The sequence below is a fragment of the Muntiacus reevesi genome, chromosome 20 (assembly GCF_963930625.1).
Source record: "Muntiacus reevesi chromosome 20, mMunRee1.1, whole genome shotgun sequence".
Lineage (NCBI taxonomy): Eukaryota > Metazoa > Chordata > Mammalia > Artiodactyla > Cervidae > Muntiacus > Muntiacus reevesi.
In genome coordinates, this window is record NC_089268.1 from 30,495,941 (window position 1) to 30,517,457 (window position 21,517).

The window sequence follows — 21,517 nt, forward strand, 5'->3', positions numbered from 1 at the left end:
CTCCTGTCAATGCCTGACTATTCAGAACACTTGGATGGTTTACCTTCCCACTTATACACTATATGTTAGAGAACTATCTTGTCTACCAGCTTGGTTAGGGATTTCCATGTCTTTCTGACTAAATAACAAGCAATCACAAGCAAGAAGTTTTCCCATCGCACACAAGTCTTCATATGCACCCTTCAGAATGGTTCCAAGCATGTAGTCTGTCTCAAATCTAGTAATAGCTGGCTTTAAACTAGCTAAGTGTGTGCATCTCATCCTAGAAACTGGACATATCTGTTGAATTTTAAAATATTTATTTATTTATTTTTCACTGTGCTGGGTCTTCGTTGCTACACACAGGCTTTCCCTAGTTGCAGCGAGCAGTACCTACACTGCAGTTGCGATGAGAGGACTTTTCAATGCAGTGGCTTCTCCTGTTGTGGAACACAAGTTCCAGGGCACGTGGGCTTCAGTAGTAGTGGCACACAGGATTACTTGCTTTGTAGCATATAGGATCTTCCCAGGTCAGGGATCAAACCAGTGTTCCTTGCATCGCAAGGCGGGTTCTTAACCACTGGGCCATCAAGGAAGCCCTCAGTTGAATTTTATTTCCAACCCTCTTTTTAATTCATCCCTTTATTTCTGAGGAATTGCATTTTTTTCCTTTATTCTTTCAGTCCCCAAATTCTTGCTTGTCCCAAGCTCTGCACCAAACACACAGGATCTCCCCTAATTTATGATGTTGTTTATAAAAATGTTGATAGGAAGTTTTTCTAATATTGATCTGATTAATTCATTCTTTATTAGGATAGTCACTCAATAAGTATTTATTGATCACTAGGTAGCACTAGACCAGAGAGAAAACAATCACAGTTCCTCTACTAAAAAATATCCTAGTTCGCAGAGGAAATGACTCTTAAACACAGATACTTAAATGATTACTTGCAGTTAGCAATGTAAGGGCATAGGTAGGACAACATTTTAGGCAGCAGAGAATAGGTTACAAAACACACAAAAAGAGGCTGGAGATGATAACTGAAAAGTTTGGACTTTATCCAGTTATGAAAGCAGAATACTTAGAGCACAGAAGGTAGCAGTAGCACAAACTATCTAAAAACCCAAGTACAGACTACAGCAGAATATATAATAAGCATGTGAAATAAACGGGTAAGGGAAAACGTTTAAACATATGGAGTTTAAAATGTTTGTTTAGCACAAAAAGAAAGCAATAAGCATGTAAAGATGCCGTGAATGAATGAATACAATTATATCTCAGTATAGGTGCCTTTTAAAAAATTTCCCAACCAATTTGTACCACTGCTATATGATAGACATTTCCAACTCAACACAATCAAAAGCTGAACACCTGCTCTTTCCACCACAAAGCCTTCTTCTAAAGCTCACTATTTTAGCAACCAATTTGTACCACTGCTATATGATAGACATTTCCAACTCAACACAATCAAAAGCTGAACACCTGCTCTTTCCACCACAAAGCCTTCTTCTAAAGCTCACTATTTTAGTAAATGGATTCACTTGTTGTGAATTTGCAAATCAGAAACCATTAGCCATATCTTAAACCATCCTCTGCATAATTTTCCATATCAAAACCATTACCAAGACAAATCAGTCGTTCCTCCTTTGTACTTCCCACCCCTCCATTCTTTTCCATCTTCACACTCCTGGTTCCATCCTCTTTTTTTTTTTTTTTCTTTCTTTTATTTTTTTTTTTTATTTGCTGAAGTTGCAGAATTACAACTAAATGATTTTTTCTTTTAATTTATTTTTTTTTATTAGTTGGAGGCTAATTATTTCACAACATTTCAGTGGGTTTTGTCATACATTGACATGAATCAGCCATGGATTTACATGTATTCCCCATCCCGATCCCCCCTCCCACCTCCCTCTCCACCCAATTCCTCTGGGTCTTCCTAGTGCACCAGGCCCAAGCACTTGTCTCATGCATCCCACCTGGGCTGGTGATCTGTTTCACCATAGATAATATACATGCTGTTCTTTCGAAACATCCCACACTCACCTTCTCCCACAGAGTTCAAAAGTCTGTTCTGTACTTCTGTGTCTTTTTTCTGTTTTGCATATAGGGTTATCGTTACCATCTTTCTAAATTCCATATATATGTGTTAGTATGCTGTAATGTTCTTTATCTTTCTGGCTTACTTCACTCTGTATAACGGGCTCCAGTTTCATCCATCTCATTAGAACTGATTCAAATGAATTCTTTTTAACGGCTGAGTAATATTCCATAGTGTATATGTACCACAGCTTCCTTATCCATTCATCTGCTGATGGGCATCTAGGTTGCTTCCATGTCCTGGCTATTATAAACAGTGCTGTGATGAACATTGGGGTGCATGTGTCTCCTTCAGATCTAGTTTCCTTGGTGTGTATGCCCAGAAGTGGTATTGCTGGGTCATATGGCAGTTCTATTTCCAGTTTTTTAAGAAATCTCCACACTGTTTTCCATAGTGGCTGTACCAGTTTGCATTCCCACCAACAGTGTAAGAGGGTTCCCTTTTCTCCACACCCTCTCCAGCATTTATTGCTTGTAGACTTTTGGATAGCAGCCATCCTGACTGGCGTGTAATGGTACCTCATTGTGGTTTTGATTTGCATTTCTCTAATAATGAGTGATGTTGAGCATCTTTTCATGTGTTTGTTAGCCATCTGTATGCCTTCTTTGGAGAAATGTCTGTTTAGTTCTTTGGCCCATTTTTTGATTGGGTCGTTTATTTTTCTGGAATTGAGCTTCAGGAGTTGCTTGTATATTTTTGAGATTAATCCTTTGTCTGTTTCTTCATTGGCTATTATTTTCTCCCAATCTGAGGGCTGTCTTTTCACCTTGCTTATAGTTTCCTTTGTAGTACAAAAGCTTTTAATTTTCATTAGGTCCCATTTGTTTAGTTTTGCTTTTATTTCCAATATTCTGGGAGGTGGGTCATAGAAGATCTTGCTGTGATTTATGTCGGAGAGTGTTTTGCCTATGTTCTCCTCTAGGGGTTTTATAGTTTCTGGTCTTATATTTAGATCTTTAATCTATTTTGAGATTATTTTTGTGTATGGTGTTAGAAAGTGTTCTAGTTTCATTCTTTTACAAGTGGTTGACCAGTTTTCCCAGCACCACTTGTTAAAGAGATTGTCTTTTTTCCATTGTATATCCTTGCCTCCTTTGTCAAAGATAAGCTGTCCATAGGTTCGTGGATTTATCTCTGGGCTTTCTATTCTGCTCCATTGATCTATATTTCTGTCTTTGTGCCAGTACCATACTGTCTTGATGACTGTGGCTTTGTAGTAGAGTCTGAAGTCAGGCAGGTTGATTCCTCCGGTTCCATTCTTCTTTCTCAAGATTACTTTGGCTATTCGAGGTTTTTTGTATTTCCAAACAAATTGTGAAATTATTTGTTCTAGTTCTGTGAAAAATACCATTGGTAGCTTGATAGGGATTGCATTGAATCTATGGTTTGCTTTGGGTAGAATAGCCATTTTGACAATATTGATTCTTCCAATCCATGAACATGGTATGTTTCTCCATCTGTTTGTGTCCTCTTTGATTTCTTTCATCAGTGTTTTATAGTTTTCTATGTATAGGTCTTTTGTTTCTTTAGGTAGATGTACTCCTAAGTATTTTATTCTTTTTGTTGCAATGGTGAATGGTATTGTTTCCTTAATTTCTCTCTCTGATTTTTCATTGTTAGTGTATAGGAATGCAAGGGATTTCTGTGTGTTAATTTTATATCCTGCAGCTTTACTATATTCATTGATTAGCTCTAGTAATTTTCTGGAAGAGTCTTTAGGGTTTTATCTAGACCTACCTTATTACCCAGTCTGTCTTTATGCAGTCCTGCCAACTCTGCAACACACTTTAGGAAATACAGCCAGGTCATCATTTCAATACACATATGATCTTTCCACTCTTCCTACTTGCACTAGAGATTACCTGTGGCTTTCCATTGATCATGAGTTAAACATAAATGTTTATTTCCCAGCCATACAGCCCTCTGTCTTGCTCTGAACATTTTTCCTTAAAGCAAAGAACATTTGAGCATTCTTATCCTGCCATGCCTGGCATGCTGCAGACCATGGGGTCGCAAAGATTTGAACACAACTGAGCAATGGAACTACAACAAATGCTTCCACCTAAAGTATTCTTCCCACCCACCTGTATCTAATTACTAATTTCTCAGACCTCATCATTTATTATAAGATCTTTTTGTGGTCTCCCCTATTTAGGCAAATACCCACAAATTTACTTGCTCACCATGTACCTCTCATCTGTGGCATTTATCCTTCTAAGTGATCATTTGATAATTGCCTTTACCTACTACTAGACTGTAACAAAGAGCAAAGTTTGGTTTTGCTCACCAAGATACTCACAAAACTTAATTTTAGAGACAAAAATTAAAATATCAGTTGTCAAATCTATGAATGATTTTAACTAATATCCAAATTTTCATTTTCTTTTAAAACAATTTTCAGAGATATAAAACTCTCTGAAGTGAGGAAAGTGGTCATATGAAATTCCACGGTGGGATATAAACGTAAATTCTCAAAGGCTAAAGAAATTGAATTTCTCTGTAGAAAATGAAAACCTAGTGATTGTCACATGTAGTTATTAGTACTCTTTTCTCTTTTAAAAATTACATAAATGCATTACCTCTATTTTAGGACAAGCAAACAGTTTTATGGAAGAGAATTTATTCTTAAATTTACTATATTTAACTTCATCATTGTTGGCATATTAGTTTATCCCTCTAGGAATAATGGTTATGGTTTCTTTTTACACGCATTATATCTTACTAGTATACCTAGATTCTTTTAATTAAAAGAAAGTTTCTTTAAATTTTGTAGTACTTTACAGTTTTCATAAGTTTCACATACATCATTCCATAAAATCCCATAAAAACCCTTTTCATCCCTAGGCCTATGTTGTACTTTCCACTTTCCTCTCCTCACTGATAACTACTTGTTTGCTCTCTGTATCTGTGATCTGCCTTTTTGCTACAGTCACTAGTTTTTGTGTTTTCTAGGTCCCTCACATAAGTGATGTCATAAAATATTTGCCTTTCTCTGTCTGACTTATTTCATATAAAATAATGCCCTCCAAGTCCATCCATATTTCTGGAGATGGAAAATTTTAATTCTTTTTGCTATATCTCTTCAAGCAAGGGAAATGAAGGCAAAATTTTTAAGAGGGGACTACATCAAACAAAAAAATCCTTTCCACAGCAAAGGAAACTATCGACAACAAAAAAGACTGCCTACTGAATGGGAGAAAATATTTGCAAACAATATATCTGACAAGAAGCTAATATTCAAAATATACAAAGAAAGCATAACTCAAAAAATCTGATTTAAAAAATGGGCAGAGAACCTAAATAGATATTTTCCAAAAAACTCCATACAGATGACTTACACTCAAAAGAGGCTCAAAACCACTAGCCATCAGATAGAGGCAAATCAAAACCACAATGAGATATCTCCTCACACCTATCAAAATGGCTATTATCAAATGGACAACAAATAACAAATGTTGGTGAGAATGTGGAAAAAAGGGAACCCTCATGCACTGTTGGTGGGAATGTATATCGATTTAGCCACAGTGGAAAACATATGGAGGTTCCTCAAAAACTTAAAAACAGAATGTTTAAATTAAAAAAAAAAAAAAGATTCTAGAACAAAACACTGTCTCAGAAAATAAATAGAACTGAAATTCCACTCCTGGATATTTATCCAAAGGAAAAAAATCACTAATTCAAAAAGATATATGTAAAACTGATTCACTTTGCTGTACAGTAGAAACTAATACAACATTGGAAATACAATAAAATTTAATTTAAAAATTAAAAAATAAAGAAGTACCTCCAACCACCCCGCCCCCCAAAAAAGATATATGCACCCTTATGTTCATTTGCAGATTAATTTACAATAGCCAAGACAGGGAATCAACCTACATGCCCATCAGTAGATGGAGAGATAAATAAGATGTGGAATATATATACAATGGACTATTACTTAGACAAAGAATGAAATATTGCCATTTGTGACAACATAGATGGGCCTAGAGGGTATTATGAGAAGTGAAACAAGTCAGATAGAGAGAGACAGTGTGATTTCACTGACATGTGGAATCTAAAAAATAGTACAAATGTACAGACATGACTGAACAGAAATAGCATCCTAAATACAGAGAACAAATAGGTAGTTGCCAGATGGGAGGGGGTTGGAGGGAGGAAAAAGTAGCTGAGGGAAATTAAGGCACAAATTTACAGTTACAAAATAAATGCATCATGGGTATAAAATGTACAGTGTGAAGCCTGTAGTTAATAGCTGTGTAATAGCTTCATATGATGATAGATGGTACATAGATTTACTGTGGTGATCATTCTGAAATGTATAGAAATATGCTGTGCATCAGGAATTCATTCAGTGTTATAGTTCAATTATACTTCAACAACAAACTCATAGAAACAGAGATCAGATTTGTTGTTATTAGGGGCAGGGTATGGGGTCGCAAAGAGTCAGACACAACTGAATGACTAAACCGAACTGAACTGATAGGGGAGGAGAGAATTGAATAAAAGTGGTCAAAATGTACACATTTCCAATTATAAGATAAAGAAGTTACAGGGATGTAATGCAAAACAGGATTAATATAATTAATATTGCTGTATGTTATATATTAAAGTTGTTATGAGAGTAAATCCTCAGAGTTCTCAGGACAAGAAAAAATACTTTTAATTTCTTTTGTTGTACACTAAACTTACTGTGGTCATCATTTCGTGATATATCATTATGTTGTACAACTTAAACTTATACAATGCTCTATGTCAATTATATCTCAATAAAACTGAAAAAAAATTAAAATATAGATGTTAAAATCAGACAGAATCAGAAATTATTGCTTTATTTAATACTAATGACCTTGTTTCTTAATGGAATCTATATAAAAATAATTATATTTTAAAAGATAAAACAAAATTACTGATTTAAATTCTTCATCGTCTGGCATGAACTGCTATGCTATATTGTGGGCACAGAGAAAATTCTTCCAGTGAAGAATCACATTAAATGACATGAAAGTGAGCAAAGTTCCCTTTTATACACTCCAGTCATTGATGTAGATTTCTAGGTTTTGTCAATTTCTCCATTATAATCTACATTTGGACATTTCATTTGATATTCAAAAATTTATATAATGATCTATCATTTAACTATCATACCTTAAATTTTATTTTATTTGTACCACTGAAAAAATACATTTATGTGTTTGATAATAAAGCTGTTATCAATATCATTCATATAATCCTGATTTGAATCTGATAGTGAAGTTTCTGAATATACCCATATGATTTCTACTATATTGATTATTCTACTTCAGAATTGCTTTTAAGAAAAAAGAAAAAGAATGATCAATGACAGCTACTTTGGTGGGTTTATGCTCCTTGCATTCACAGGCCAGCCTCAGATGGAGATGATTATCTCTTGGGTTGTATTTTCCTTCTACATCATTGCCCTGATGGGAAATATGGCCATCATCCTGCTATCTTTTCTCGATGACCATCTCCAAACTCCCAAGTACTACTTCCTTAGAAGATTGGCCATTTTGGATCTCTGCTATACCACAAACATTGTCCCTCAGATGTTGGTCAATATCTGGGGCAAAGACAAGAGAATTACCTTTGGTGGCTGTGCTTTCCAACTTTTCACTGATATGGTTCTCTGCTCAGTTGAATGCATGCTTCTGACTGTGATGTCTTATGACAGGTTCAGTGCTGTCTGCAAGCCTCTGCACTATATGACCATAACGAACCCTCTGTCAAGGCCTAGTGACCATGACCTGGATAATTGGTATCATTAATTGTGTGATACTCTCGCCCTATGCTATGAGTCTTCCTCGATGTGAAAACCACCACCTGGATCACTATTTCTGTGAGATATCTGCAATGGTCAATATTGCATGTGTGGACACCACAGTCATGGAAGAAATCTTATTTCCATTGTGTTTTTTTTTTTATTTTCCTCCCACCACTTCTCATTCTGGTTTCTTATGGCTTCATTGCTGTAGCTGTGCTCAAGATCAAGTCTGCAGCTGGGAGACGAAAAGCATTTGGGACCTGTTCTTCCCATCTCATTGTGGTATCCATCTTCTATGGGACTGTTATCTACATGTACATCCAACCAGGAAACAGTCCATCTCAGGATGAGGGTAAACTACTCAGTATCTTTTATTCCATTGTTACTACCAGCTTGAACCCACTGATCTATACACTAAGGAATAAGGAGTTCAAGGGGGCCATGAAGAGGCTGATAAGAAAAGAAAAACTTTCTGGAGAAACAGTAAGACACTAACATCTTTTCACAAGACATTTCCAATAAAGAAATTGGCCCCGTGTAACCTTTAGTTATTGTAAAATTATTTTAGTAGCAGCCTTTACCTAAAAGTGAAAACAGTACCTAGAAAAATGTGCTTATATTTTAATGTCAATATCCTAAATGCCAAGTTGATTCTCAGCTAAAAGTGCCTTTCAAAGTCACTAACTAATGGCCAACAGGCACAAGAAAAGATGCTCAATATCACCAATCATTAGAGAAATCCAAATCAAAATTACAGTGAGGTATCACCTCACAACAGTCAGAATGGCCATCATTTAAAAGTCTACAGATAATATAAACAGTACTGTGATGAACATTGGGTTAGAAAGATGATAATGATAACCCTTTATGCAAAACAGAAAAAGAGACACAGATGTACACAACAGACTTTTGGACTCTGTGGGAGAAGGTGAAGGTGGGATGTTTCGAGAGAACAGCATCGAAACATGTATATCATCTAGGGTGAAACAGATCACCAGCCCAGGTTGGATGCATGAGATAAGTGCTCGGGCCTGGTGCACTGGGAAGACCCAGAGGGATCAGGTAGAGAGGGAGGTGGGAGGGGGTATCGGGATGGGGAATACATGTAAATCCATGGCTGATTCATGTCAATGTATGACAAAAACCACTACAATATTGTAAAGTAATTAGACTCCAACTAATAAAAATAAATGAAAAAAAAAGTCTACAGATAATAAATGCTGGAGATGCTGTAGAGAAAAAGGAACCCTCCTACGCTGTTGGTGGGAATGTTAGTTGGAGCAGCCACTATGGATATCAGTATGGAGGTTCCTTTAAAAACTAAAGATACATCTGTGTCTTTTTTTTCTGTTTTGCATATAGGGTTATCGTTACCATCTTTCTAAATTCCATATATATGCATTCGTATACTGTATTGGTCTTTATCTTTCTAGATTACTTCACTCTGTATAATGGGCTCCAGTTTCATCCATCTCATTAGAACAGACTTTTGGACTCTGTGGGAGAAGGCGAGGGTGGGATGTTTTGAGAGAACAGCATCGAAACATGTATATTATCAAGGGTGAAACAGATCACCAGCCCAAGTTGGATGCATGAGACAAGTGCTCGGGGCTGGTGCACTGGGAAGACCCAGAGGGATGGGGTAGGGAGGGAGGTAGGAGGGGGGATCGGGATGGGGAATACATGTAAATCCATGGTTAATTCATGTCAATGTATGGCAAAACCCACTACAATATTGTAAAGTAATTAGTCTCCAGCTAATAAAAATAAATGGAAAAAAAAATAAAAACTAAAGATAGAGTTACTATATAATCTTGAAATTCCATTCCTGGGCATGAGAGAAAACTTTAATTTAAGAAGATATATGCACCCCAATGCTCATAGCAGCACAAGTTAAAATAGCCAAGACATGGAACCATACGTAGCTTCTAGATGTTCAAGTTGGATTTAGAAAAGGCAGAGGAACCAGAGATCAAATTGTCAACATCCATTGGATCATCGAAAAAGCTAGAGAGTTTCAGAAAAAATATCTACTTCTGCTTTATTGACTATACCAAAGCCTTTGACTGTGTGGATCACAACAAACTCTGGAAAATTCTTAAGCAGGTGGAAATACCAGACCACCTGACCTGCCTCCCGAGAAATCTGTATGCAGGTCAAGCAGCAACAGTTAGAACTGGACATGAACCAACAGACTGGTTCCAAATTGGGAAAGGAGTACATCAAGGCTGTATATTGTCACCCTGCTTAATTAACTTATATGCAGAGTACATCATCAGAAATGCTGGACTGGATTAATCACAAGCTGGAGTCAAGATTGCTGGGAGAAATATCAATAACCTCAGAAATTCATATGACATCACCCTTATGGCAGAAAGTGAAGAAGAACTAAGGAGCCTCTTGATGAAAGTGAAAGAGGATAGTGAAAAAATTGGCTTACAACTCAACATTCAGAAAACTAAGATCATGGCATCTGGTCCCAATATTTCATGGCAAATAGATGGGGAAACAGTGGAAACAGTGGCAGATTTTATTTTTTGGTGCTCCAAAATCACTGCAGATGGTGACTGAATCCATGAAATTAAAACACACTGCTCCTTGGAAGGAAAGTTATGACCAACCTAGACAGCATATTAAAAAGCAGAGGCTTTACTTTGCAAAAAAGGTCCATCTGGTCAAAGCTTTGATTTTTCCAGTAGTCATGTATGGATGTGAGAGTTGGACTATAAAGAAAACTGAGAGCCAAAGAATTGATGCTTCTGAACTGTGGTGTTGGAAAAGACTTGAGAGTCCCTTGGACTGCAAGGAGATCCAACCAATCCATCCTAAAGGAAATCAGTACTGAATATTCATTGGAAGGACTGATGCTGAAGTTGAAACTCCAATACTTTGGCCACCTGATGCAAAGAACTGACTCATTTGAGAAGACCCTGATTCTGGGAATGATTGAAGGCAGGAGGTGAAGGGGATGACAGAGGATGAGATGGTTGGATGGCATCACCAACTCAAGGGACATGAATTTGAGTAAGCTCCGGGAGTTGGTGATGGACAGGGAAGCCTGGTGTGCTGCAGTCCATGGGGTCACAAAGAGTCGGACACAACTGAGCAACTGAACTGAAGACATGGAAGCAACCTAAATATCCATTGACAGAAAAGTAGATAAAGAAGCTGTGGTATGTGTGTTCTAGGTTATTATAATATAGGTTTATTTCAGTTCAGTCGTTCATGCGGCTGTATAACTGAAACTAACACAACAGTGTAAATTGACTATATTTCAATTTAAAAAATGAATGAAAATTAAAAAAAAAACTTCATTCATCATTCCTATTCTATGAACTCATGTTTCATTCTTTAAGGATTTTCCTTATCATTCAATTCAACAACTTAATCAATAGGCTGCAGCATTTTAGCACCGACCACACAGTATGAGTAAGATGATTCTATCCTAAGGCTAGCATCACAGAAACATGTGAATTTTTACAAAATATCTAGGCAGTACATTAATAAAAGAATAAAGTGTATTGAGAAGGGCATAATACATTTTAACAGTTGCATCTGGTTTTAAGTATGAATAATATATTAACATACACAAAAATCCAATAACATTCAAAGGCAGATGGAATAGGCATTTGAGTGTTTTTGTAGAATAATAATGTCACTGCTAAAGTATAGGTTATCTTGGTAAGAAAGAAAAGAATACAAAAGGTAAATTTAAGCCCAATTTTTAAATTCTGTGGATTCTACACTCATAAATGTTTCTCTGATGATTAGTGATTTTTGCTTTTATTGTTCTTATTTGCTCTTTCAAATACTGCTCTTACTGAATTCTCCCACTGTCCACCTGAAAAGGGATAAGTTTTATAACTTTTATAATAGCCACATTTTAAGTGTTATTTTTTCACATATGATTCCTTTTCTGTGGCTACACACAGGAAAGGCAGACATGCAAACACATAGGTAAATAAATGCACATACCGCTGATCATGGGTTTTATACTGGTGAACATGTATTCCTGTCTTCTAGCAGGTCTTATGTTCAGGAACTTGGATGGATTACAGACCAATATATACACAGAACTTACCTTGAAACCATCAGAAGTTTCAATCTGCCACGATATACAACACATGTGCCGGAAAATGACACTAAATTTCAGGTGTTGCCCCACCCCATTCTAGAGATTTAAAAGTAATAGAATGCCTGAATGCATGATATAGTCAGACTTTTCCTGAATTAGTCACTTATCCCAGGAAACATTGACTATCATCTAGAATGTCTATGAAGGAGTCAATATTTTATGACTTATTTATGGTTTTATAACAGTGCTTGGCTCTCAATATTCATTCCATAAAAATTTGTGGTTAGGGTGGGAAAAAAAATCATGTCAACTACTAAGTAAGGACATAGCTAAGTCCACAGTGCCTCTCATCACTGTTTCTTCAGTCATCTCCCAAAAGGTGAATGTATTTTGGCCAGCATATTAAAAAGCAGAGACATTACTTTGCAAACAAAGACCTGTATAGTCAAAGCTATGGTTTTTCCAGTAGTCATATGTGGATGTTAGAGTGTACCATAAAGAAGGTGAACACAAAAGAATTGATGCTTTTGAGTTGTGGTGTTGGAGAAGACCCTTGAGAGTAACTTTGACTGCAAGGAGATCAAACCAGTAAATCCTAAAGGAAATCAATCCTGAATATTTATTGAAAGGACTGATGCTGAAGCTGAAGCTCCAATAATTTGGCCACCTGATATTAAGAGCTGACTCATTAGAAAAGCCCCCGATGCTGGGAAAGATTGAAGGCAGGAGAAGAAGAGGACGACAAAGGATTGGGTGGTTGGATGGCATCACTGACTCAATGGACATGAGTTAGGGCAAGTTCTGGGACATGGTGAAGGACAGGGAATTCTGGCATGTTTCAGTCCATGTGGACACAAACAGTCAGACATAACTGAGCCACTGAACACAACAAACATTTCCCCATGCTATTAGACCCATAGTAGAATCCCTTTTGTTTCCACCCATCTGCACTTATCCTTCCTATAACCTTCCAATGTACCATTGGGATCTCCTCTCCCATAATTAATAATTCACCTGTATCCTCAAATAATTTACTTAACATTTTCTATACCTCTTAGTGTTAACTGAATTAAGACCCTCTCTTGAAGACAGTATTTCAACCACAACTCCCTTATGAGAAAATAATCCTACACTCACTACTTCAGAAAGTGGGATTTGAGCTATTGGCTTTATTATATTTCTAGATCATTTTTCCCTTTGCTCCTATTTTTATTTTTTTAATTTTTTTTCACTTCTTTTTTTTTCAATTATTTTTATTAGTTGGAGGCTAATTACTTCGCAACATTGCAGTGGGTTTTGTTATACATTGACATGAATCAGCCATGGAGTTACATGTATTCCCCATCCCGATCCCCCCTCCCCCCTCCCTCCCACCCGATTCCCCTGGGTCCCACCTGGCCCGAGCACCTGTCTCATGCATCCCACCTGGGATGGTGGTCTGTTTCACCATAGTTAAAGTACATGGATTCATTTGAAGCTCGTGTCATTTTGGCTGAGCAACTATCTAGACTAGAACTTTCCACAGTGTGGTCCTAAACAGCCTGCATCAGAATCACCCATGGTGTTATTTTAAATGCCCATCCCAGGGCACAATCAAATGCTTTAAATCAGAAATTCTGAGTATGAAACACAAGTACTTTAATTTTTAACTAGTACACCATGTGAATCTATGAATTCTAAAGCCTGAGGAACCGTGTACCTTCTTCCCTTCATACTGCTGTCATTTACTGGTATCATGACCTCTCTCCACATGCATTTACATTTTGGCATCAGATGCACAACTTTTTACTTATTAAAAGACCTGGTATCATTGCAGCCTATGTCAAAAGTAAGATGAACTTTTGAATATGCCGGCATCCCTGTTTGCATCTCCAAGGTAGATACCACTTTTCATTTCAGGTACTCATTACTATGTCCACACCATAAACCTCAACATTCCCTAGAGCTGCTCCAGCTTTACTATCTTAAAGCAAAATATCACAAAACAACCTCTGTCCTTTTAGATTCCTTCCCATTTACTTCCTTTAATCTTTGAATAGAGTGGAAAGATAGCAAATGCTTATATAACCATTGTTCTCTTATCAACAGTGAGAAATGTATTGTTATTTCTTACCAGTTTAGTGTCGGTTTGAGTAGCAATACTTTTTTAAGATCGTGGATAAGAATTCATCCCTTAAAAAATTTGATATGAAATCTCCAAATCAGAAACAAGTAATACAGTTCATCAGTATAGGAAAATGGGATGGAATAGGGCCTCATAGTAATTCCATCTTTACATGCAATAGGCATCAGCAGATGGGAGGTATAGTTGATTGTCTTACAGGAGAATCAACAGTTTATACCCTTGATTTCAGTGAAACAAACTAGAGTAGTGAACACTTGTAAGTGGTAGATAAAAAACATCAATAAATAAATTTTGGTGAATAATATTCAAAAGTCAAAAGGCATGAGGCATGGTAATCAGACCAAGGCAGGAGTTGAAGAGTAAGTCTCTCTCCATTAAGATGATAAATTAAAAATATTTTGGTTAATATCTCTATACAGCTTTGGACAATAAGCTCCATGATGTTGATGATTTTTTGTGTCTTGAAAAGTGAAAGTTGCTCAGTCGTGTCTGACTCTTTGCAGTCCCATGGACTATACAGTTCATGAAATTCTCCAGGCCAGAATACTGGAGTGGGTAGCCTTTCCTTTCTCCAGAGGATATTCCCAATCCAGGGATCGAACCCAGGTCTCCCACATTGTAGGTGGATTTTTTACCAGCTGAGACACAAGGGACTTATCTACCATTATATACCTAGAATCTAGTACAAAATAGATGACTAGTAAAAAAAAAAAAAAGAATGAATAAGAATTGGATTTGATAAAAAGAAAGCCATTGCATTATGACAGAGACTCAAAATGAGGAAAAATGAAGTCAATTCTTATCATTGGAGGCCCAGAATATTGGGTCTCAAACTAAGAAACTTGGCTACAGGTTTGTAGAGCAGCAGCACCAGACAGCAGTAAGTACTGACCTCTGCTTGGCAAACACTGGTGAACTGGGGATTTCTAGGCACATCACACATCAACAAAGGACAGACTGAGGGAAGAAGGCAGAAGTAACTCAGAACTAGAACCACTGATTAGATTACCTAAGTATTTCTTGAATACTCTCTAAAAATGTTAGGAGCCTTGTCAGGACTAGGTGTTTAGATGGAAGTAATAGTTGGGAAATAGAAACACTATAGTGGAGGAAAATAGAACAAAGGAAAGAGAAATAATGGAAAGGCATGAAATGTTATATTTAGTCTTTTATTTTGCAAGTTTGTGTTTCTTTTGTTGCCCCAATTCAACTATATTATGTGCTCTTAAATATGACTAATAAATATATTCATTTCTACCATATACTGTGCCTAAATCAGCACCATGAAGCAAATAAGGCTTAATCAGTGATTGATGAATAGGACTGAAATCTCAGCTTGAACAAAATGCAGCTCCTTCTCTACTACTCTAAAGTTGGGAGGTATATCTTCAGCTTTCTATGATAAAGTTATTTTCTTTCTCAGGTTAAGAAAACATCCAACATATGTCAACATCTTTAGTTATTCTGAATATTCCAGATCCTCCTCCCCAGCCTTATTAGTGCCCCCTTTACCTCCTTGTTCCTTAGAGTATAGATGAGTGGGTTAAGTGTTGGGGTTACAACAGTGTAGAAAAGAGTGAGAAACTTACTCTGTTCATGAGTGTAGCGACTCTTGGGTTGAAGATAGACAGCTGTGACAGTGCCATAGAAGAGGGAGACTACAAGAAGATGAGAAGAGCAGGTGCCAAATGCTTTCTTCTTCCCTGCAGTTGATTTTACTCTCAGCACAGCTTTAGCAATAGCAATGTAAGAGGAAAGGATAATAATCAAGGGCACCACCAGGAGAATAATACCAGCTATGAGTATCTGGATTTCAATGTCGATGGTGTCTGCACTGGAGACCTGAATGAGGGCTGGGACTTCACACACTATGTCATCCACCCTCTGGTGGGAGCAGAAAGGTAACCGGAGGGTAGCAGGAGACTGAATCAGAGACTGAATCAGGCCAGTCCCCCATGCTAGGACGGCCAGCTGCAGACAAAGTTTTGGGTGCATGATAGTGGTATATTGCTGTGGATGACACACTGCCACATAGCGGTCCATAGCCATGATGACAAGCAGGACACATTCAGTGGTCCCAAGCCACAAGAAGACATAGAGTTGAATGGCGCAGCCAGTGTAGCTGATGGTCTTTTCTGGACCCCAGAAATTAATCAACATCTGTGGAACACAGCTGCTGGTGAAACAGAGATCTAGCAGAGATAGGTTGGAAAGAAAGTAATACATCGGGATGTGGAGTTTTGGATCCTTCAAAGAAACAAGAATTATGACCATATTTCCTGTAATAGTCAAGCAATAAGAGATCAGAATTACCGAAAAGAGTATTCTCTCCAAATATGGCTTGTCAGAGAAGCCCAGAAGGATGAAATCACTGTGGCTGTCATTGCAAATTGTGAACATAGCTTCTAAAGCAATTGTCTCTTCAGGGAATGGTTCAAAAGTAGTTGCTTAAAGACTGGAACCCTGTGGGGTTCCAGTACAGAAACAGGAGGAGGGGCAATATGAATTATTTGATTCTTTTTTACTCAAGAATGAGATTTTTGAATCCTTATTTTGGGAAAACAATACAGGATTTAGTGATCTGTTTTAATCTTTGATACTCATCACTCTATTTTTTTCTTCTTCCTTTACATCTTCTTCATATGTTGCATTTTTATAACTCTGCATTAGAAACAGTACACAAAATAAATATTAAATATATGTATTAGTAAAATTGACTTTATTAAATATTATATCATTTCATCTTTCCTCTCAAAGATCATATGTTTATAACATTTATCATAAAGTTTTGATACACCTTAACATTGAATCACTTTCTCTTTCATCTTCTTTATTCATTTTGTGCTCTTATTTCTCTGTGTCCTTGTATTGCAATTTGTATGAATACCTTGCTCCCATCCCTCAATCTTCATTCCTCTTTCTCTCTTTCTCTTCCTCATTCAGCCTTCCCAACACTCTCTTGATTTCTGAGCTTGAATCCTTCCTCAGATCCCTTGCATTCCTATACACTTACAGTGAGAAAACAGAAAGAGAAATTAAGGAAACAATTCTATTCACCATTGCAATGAAAAGAATAAAATACTTAGGAATATATCTACTTAAAGAAACAAAAGGCCTATATATAGAAAACTATAAAACACTGGTGAAAGAAATCAAAGAGGACACAAATAGATGGAGAAATATACCATGTTCATGGATTGGAAGAATAAATATAGTGAAAATGAGTATACTACCCAAAACAATCTATAGATTCAATGCAATCCCAATCAAGCTACCAATGGTATTCTTCACAGAACTAGAACAAATAATTTCACAATTTGTATGGAAATACAAAAAAACTCATATAGCCAAAGCAATCTTGAGAAAGAAGAATGGAACTGGAGGAATTAACCTGCCTGACGTCAGTCTCTACCACAAAGCCACAGTCATCAAGACAGTATGGCACAAAGACAGAAATATAGATCAATGGAACAGAATAGAAAGCCCAGAGATAAATCCATGTACCTATGGACACCTTATCTTTGACAAAGGAGGCAAGAATATACAATGGAGAAAAGACAGTCTCTTCAACAAGTGGTGTTGGGAAAACTGGTCAACCACTTGTAAAAGAATGAAACTAGAACACTTTCTAACACCATACACAAAAATAAATTCAAAATGGATTAAAGATCTAAACGCAAGACCAGAAACTATAAAACTCCTAGAGGAAAACATAGGCAAAACACTCTCTGAAATAAACTACAGCAGGATCCTCTATGACCCACCTCCAAGAATATTGGAAATAAAAGCAAAAATAAACAAATCAGACCTAATTAAACTTAAAAGCTTTTGCACAACAAAGGAAACTATAAGCAAGGTGAAAAGACAGCCTTCAGAATGGGAGAAAATAATAGGAAATGAAGCAACAGACAAAGAATTAAACTCAAAAATATATAAGCAACACCTGCAGCTCAATTCCAGAAAAATAAAAGACCCAATCAAAAAGTGGGCCAAAGAACTAAACAGACATTTCTCCAAAGAAGACATACAGATGGCTAACAAACATGAAAAGATGCTCAACATCACTCATTATTAGAGAAATGCAAATCAAAACCACAGTGAGGTACCATCTCATGCCAGTCAGAATGGCTGCTATCCAAAAGTCTACAAGCAATAAATGCTGGAGAGGGTGTGGAGAAAAGGGAACCCTCTTACACTGTTGGAGGGAATGCAAACTAGTACAGCTGTTTTGGAGAACAGTGTGGAGATTCCTTAAAAAGCTGGAAATAGAACTGCCATATGACCCAGCAATCCCACTGCTGGGCATACACACTGAGGAAACCAGAATTGAAAGAGACACATGTATCCCGATGTTCATCACAGCACTGTTTATAATAGCCAGGACATGGAAGCAACCTAGATGTCCATGGGCAGACAAATGGATAAGAAAGCTGTGGTACATATACACAATGGATTATTACTCAGCCATTAAAAAGAACACATTTGAATCAGTTCTAATGAGGTGGATGATACTGGAGCCTATTATACAGAATGAAGTAAGCTAGAGAGAAAAATACCAATACAGTATGCTAACGCATATGGAATTTAGAAAGATGGTAACGATAACCCTGTAAGTTGAGACAGCAAAAGAGACACAAATGTATTGAACAGTCTTTTAGACTCTGTGGGAGAAGGCGAGGGCAGGATGATATGGGAAAATGGCATGGAAACATGTAAATTCATATGTGAAACGAATCACCAGTCCAGGTTCAATGCATGATACAGGGTGCTCGGGGCTGGTGCACTGGGATGACCCAGAGGGATGGGATAGGGAGGTAAACGGGAGGGGGGTTCAGGATGGGGAACACATGTATACCCATGGCAGATTCAAGTCAATGTATGGCAAAACCAATACAATATTGTAAAGTAAAATGAATAAATAAATTAAATAAAATAATACTTTATGGTTTGTGATGAGGAAGTTGTTTAAACTTAACATTCTTATCTTAGTTTTTTCCTTAGATTATATGGTTGAAAAATGGAGGGGAGGTGGGAGAATCATAGAACCTGTCTATGCTTGTTGAGAAACTAAATGTGAAGGAGTTCCTGGCCATAGTAACTCCTCAACGTTTGTTACTTATAATGAGCCTGATGATGATACTGTTCAATTGATTGCTCCAGGGACAAAACATCAAAATACAGAAGCAGGCTTTTATAGACAGTATAAGTTATATCAGACTTCCCAGGTGGCACTAGTGGTAAAGAATCAACCTGCCAATGCAGGAGACATAAGAGACACTGTTTTGACCCCTGAGTTGGGAAAATCCCCTAGAGGAGGGCACGGCAATCCACTCCAGTATTCTTACCTGGAGAATGCCATGGGCAAAGGAGCCTGGTAGGCTACACCCCACAGGGTCACATAGAGTTGGACATAACTGAAGCGACTTAGCACGCAGCACACACACATAAGTTATATCACTTAGAAAAAAGAAATGTCATAATACATTTCTTCCTTGCAAAGAACTGAAAAGTAATTGTACCCACTTCTCACCACTTTAAATTATCAATCTTCATATTGCAGTATAGACATAACTATTTTTAACATGCTTTTCTTTCTATAAAATCTGAGATTACAAAACAAGTTTGAAATATGTACTATTATTTATCTGTCCAGTAGATTAAAAATGATTTGAGGAAATATTCTTTCCACTCAATCACTGGCAGTATTTTCTCAACATCCAAAAGAAAGATGGCATCCAGAGTTCCTTTTCCTTCTTCTTTCTCCATTTTTCTGTTATTAATTTTTTTTACTTCTATATTCTCTTGTTTCACTTTCCTGCTTTTCTGTTTCCTACGAATTTTCCTATTCATATATCATAACAAAATCTGTCAGTTCTTCAACTTTTATATAGCATTTTTTACAATTCCAAGCATTTTCATTTCAAGCTTTTGCCAAGGGAGTCTCCCAACAAGACTCCTTGAAGGAAAATAATAAATGTTAATGATTTGAAAAGGATTTTACAAATTTATGACCTTCAGTGACTCCTTGAACTGCATATCCTTCCAAGAAATGTAAACTCTTGGGCTCACTTCTCTCACCCAAATCAATATGTTTCATAAAGCTTGACTTATGCCAACATTTAAATAAAAATATTCCTTTTCCAGAACAGTTTTCAGTTTACCAAATACTAGAGAACTGAACTAAATTATCAAAGCTCTGATGGGAAATTCCAGATGTTTCCATCACTTTATTCATAATTTATTACTTATTTACCAAGTCATTCTACAAATATAAATTTAAGAAAATGTACATATAATCAATGGATAAAAATAAATTTTAATTAGAGATCCATAGATGAAACTGACACTGAAAATCAGGAGCAGCAGCATATCTCTGCTTGACTGAGTTCTTATCGGATAACTACCAATTTGCTAAATCAATTAGGTTATTTAATCCTCACCAAAAAATTATCAGATGGTTAAATATGCCTGTGTTAGCTTCCTATATTTTATCAGCAGTTATGCTTTGTTTTTTATCATTTTAAATAATTCTAAAGATGATAATGTGAACTAGAGAAAATCAAAAGCTTGGGAATATCATTGAAACATTTAAATTCCTATAAAAATAATACATTGCATCAAATGGAACACTCAAGCTAGAATTCTAAGAAAAATTATGACACTATCTGATATATACAATCTATTATATAGTCACAGGGGTGAATCCTTAATCTCAGTCTAATGCAGCTTCAATAATGTAATGATATCATGCAACATTTTACATCAGTATATGTTTAGGAATTACCTGGTAGCTCAGTCAGTAAAGAATTTGACTGCAGTGCAGGAGACCTAGGTTCAGTCTTTGTGTCAGGAAGATCCCCTGGAGAAGGAAATAGCAACCCACTCCAGTATCCATGCCTGGAAAATCTCATGGACAGAGGAACCTGGCAGGCTACAGCCCGTGGGGTCACAAGAGTCAGACATGATTTAGCGAATGAACCACCAGCACATATTTTTGCTTTTACACAGCTTGCTGGAAGATATGTCCTGAATATTTTAGTCCTATTACTTTTTATCTATCCACCCTACTCTTACAATTATCATGATCACATTTGACTTTATCTAAAAACTAAAAGTAGATTTATTTAAAGTTCTCTCAATCAATAGTTCTCGTGCTTAGAGTATATTAATCTACAAGAAACTCACAAGCACAACTATTTTAAAGGAAATTAAGATGCAAAATAATCTCTCATGTCTCATATTTTTATTTTTCTTAGATTTTCTTCTTTTTTTTTTTTCTATTTTTACAATGACATGTATTTTTAAAAATCCACATATACTCTCTGATCCTCTATTCTCTTTTCTGTGCCACTGTTCCTTTATTTTATGTAAAATTTTGCAAATTGGAGTTGAAATGTTAGCACTTTTATTATGAATCTGAGCTCAATGTTTAGTAGAAGAAATAAGTTGATATTTTAAAA

The 21,517-nt window shown here is 36.5% G+C and overlaps 1 protein-coding gene, 1 long non-coding RNA gene and 1 pseudogene across 2 annotated transcripts in view; 1 reads left to right on the forward strand and 2 right to left on the reverse strand.

Annotated features, from left to right (window-relative positions):
• LOC136151537 (uncharacterized) overlaps positions 1-21,517 on the reverse strand; it is a 172,944-nt gene that overhangs the window by 6,481 nt on the left and 144,946 nt on the right. The gene's annotated exons all lie outside the window — the stretch shown is intronic.
• On the forward strand, positions 7,409-8,352 carry LOC136151811 (olfactory receptor 2W1-like; annotated as a pseudogene).
• LOC136151814 (olfactory receptor 2H2-like) lies at positions 15,513-16,457 on the reverse strand. The gene has a single exon (XM_065913242.1). It carries the CDS (start codon positions 16,455-16,457, stop codon positions 15,513-15,515), a length of 945 nt encoding a protein of 314 aa, XP_065769314.1.

Bases quoted from the DNA above. Each gene is read 5' to 3' on its own strand.
- LOC136151814 (XM_065913242.1), bottom strand. From the start codon at position 16,457: ATGTTCACAATTTGCAATGACAGCCACAGTGATTTCATCCTTCTGGGC.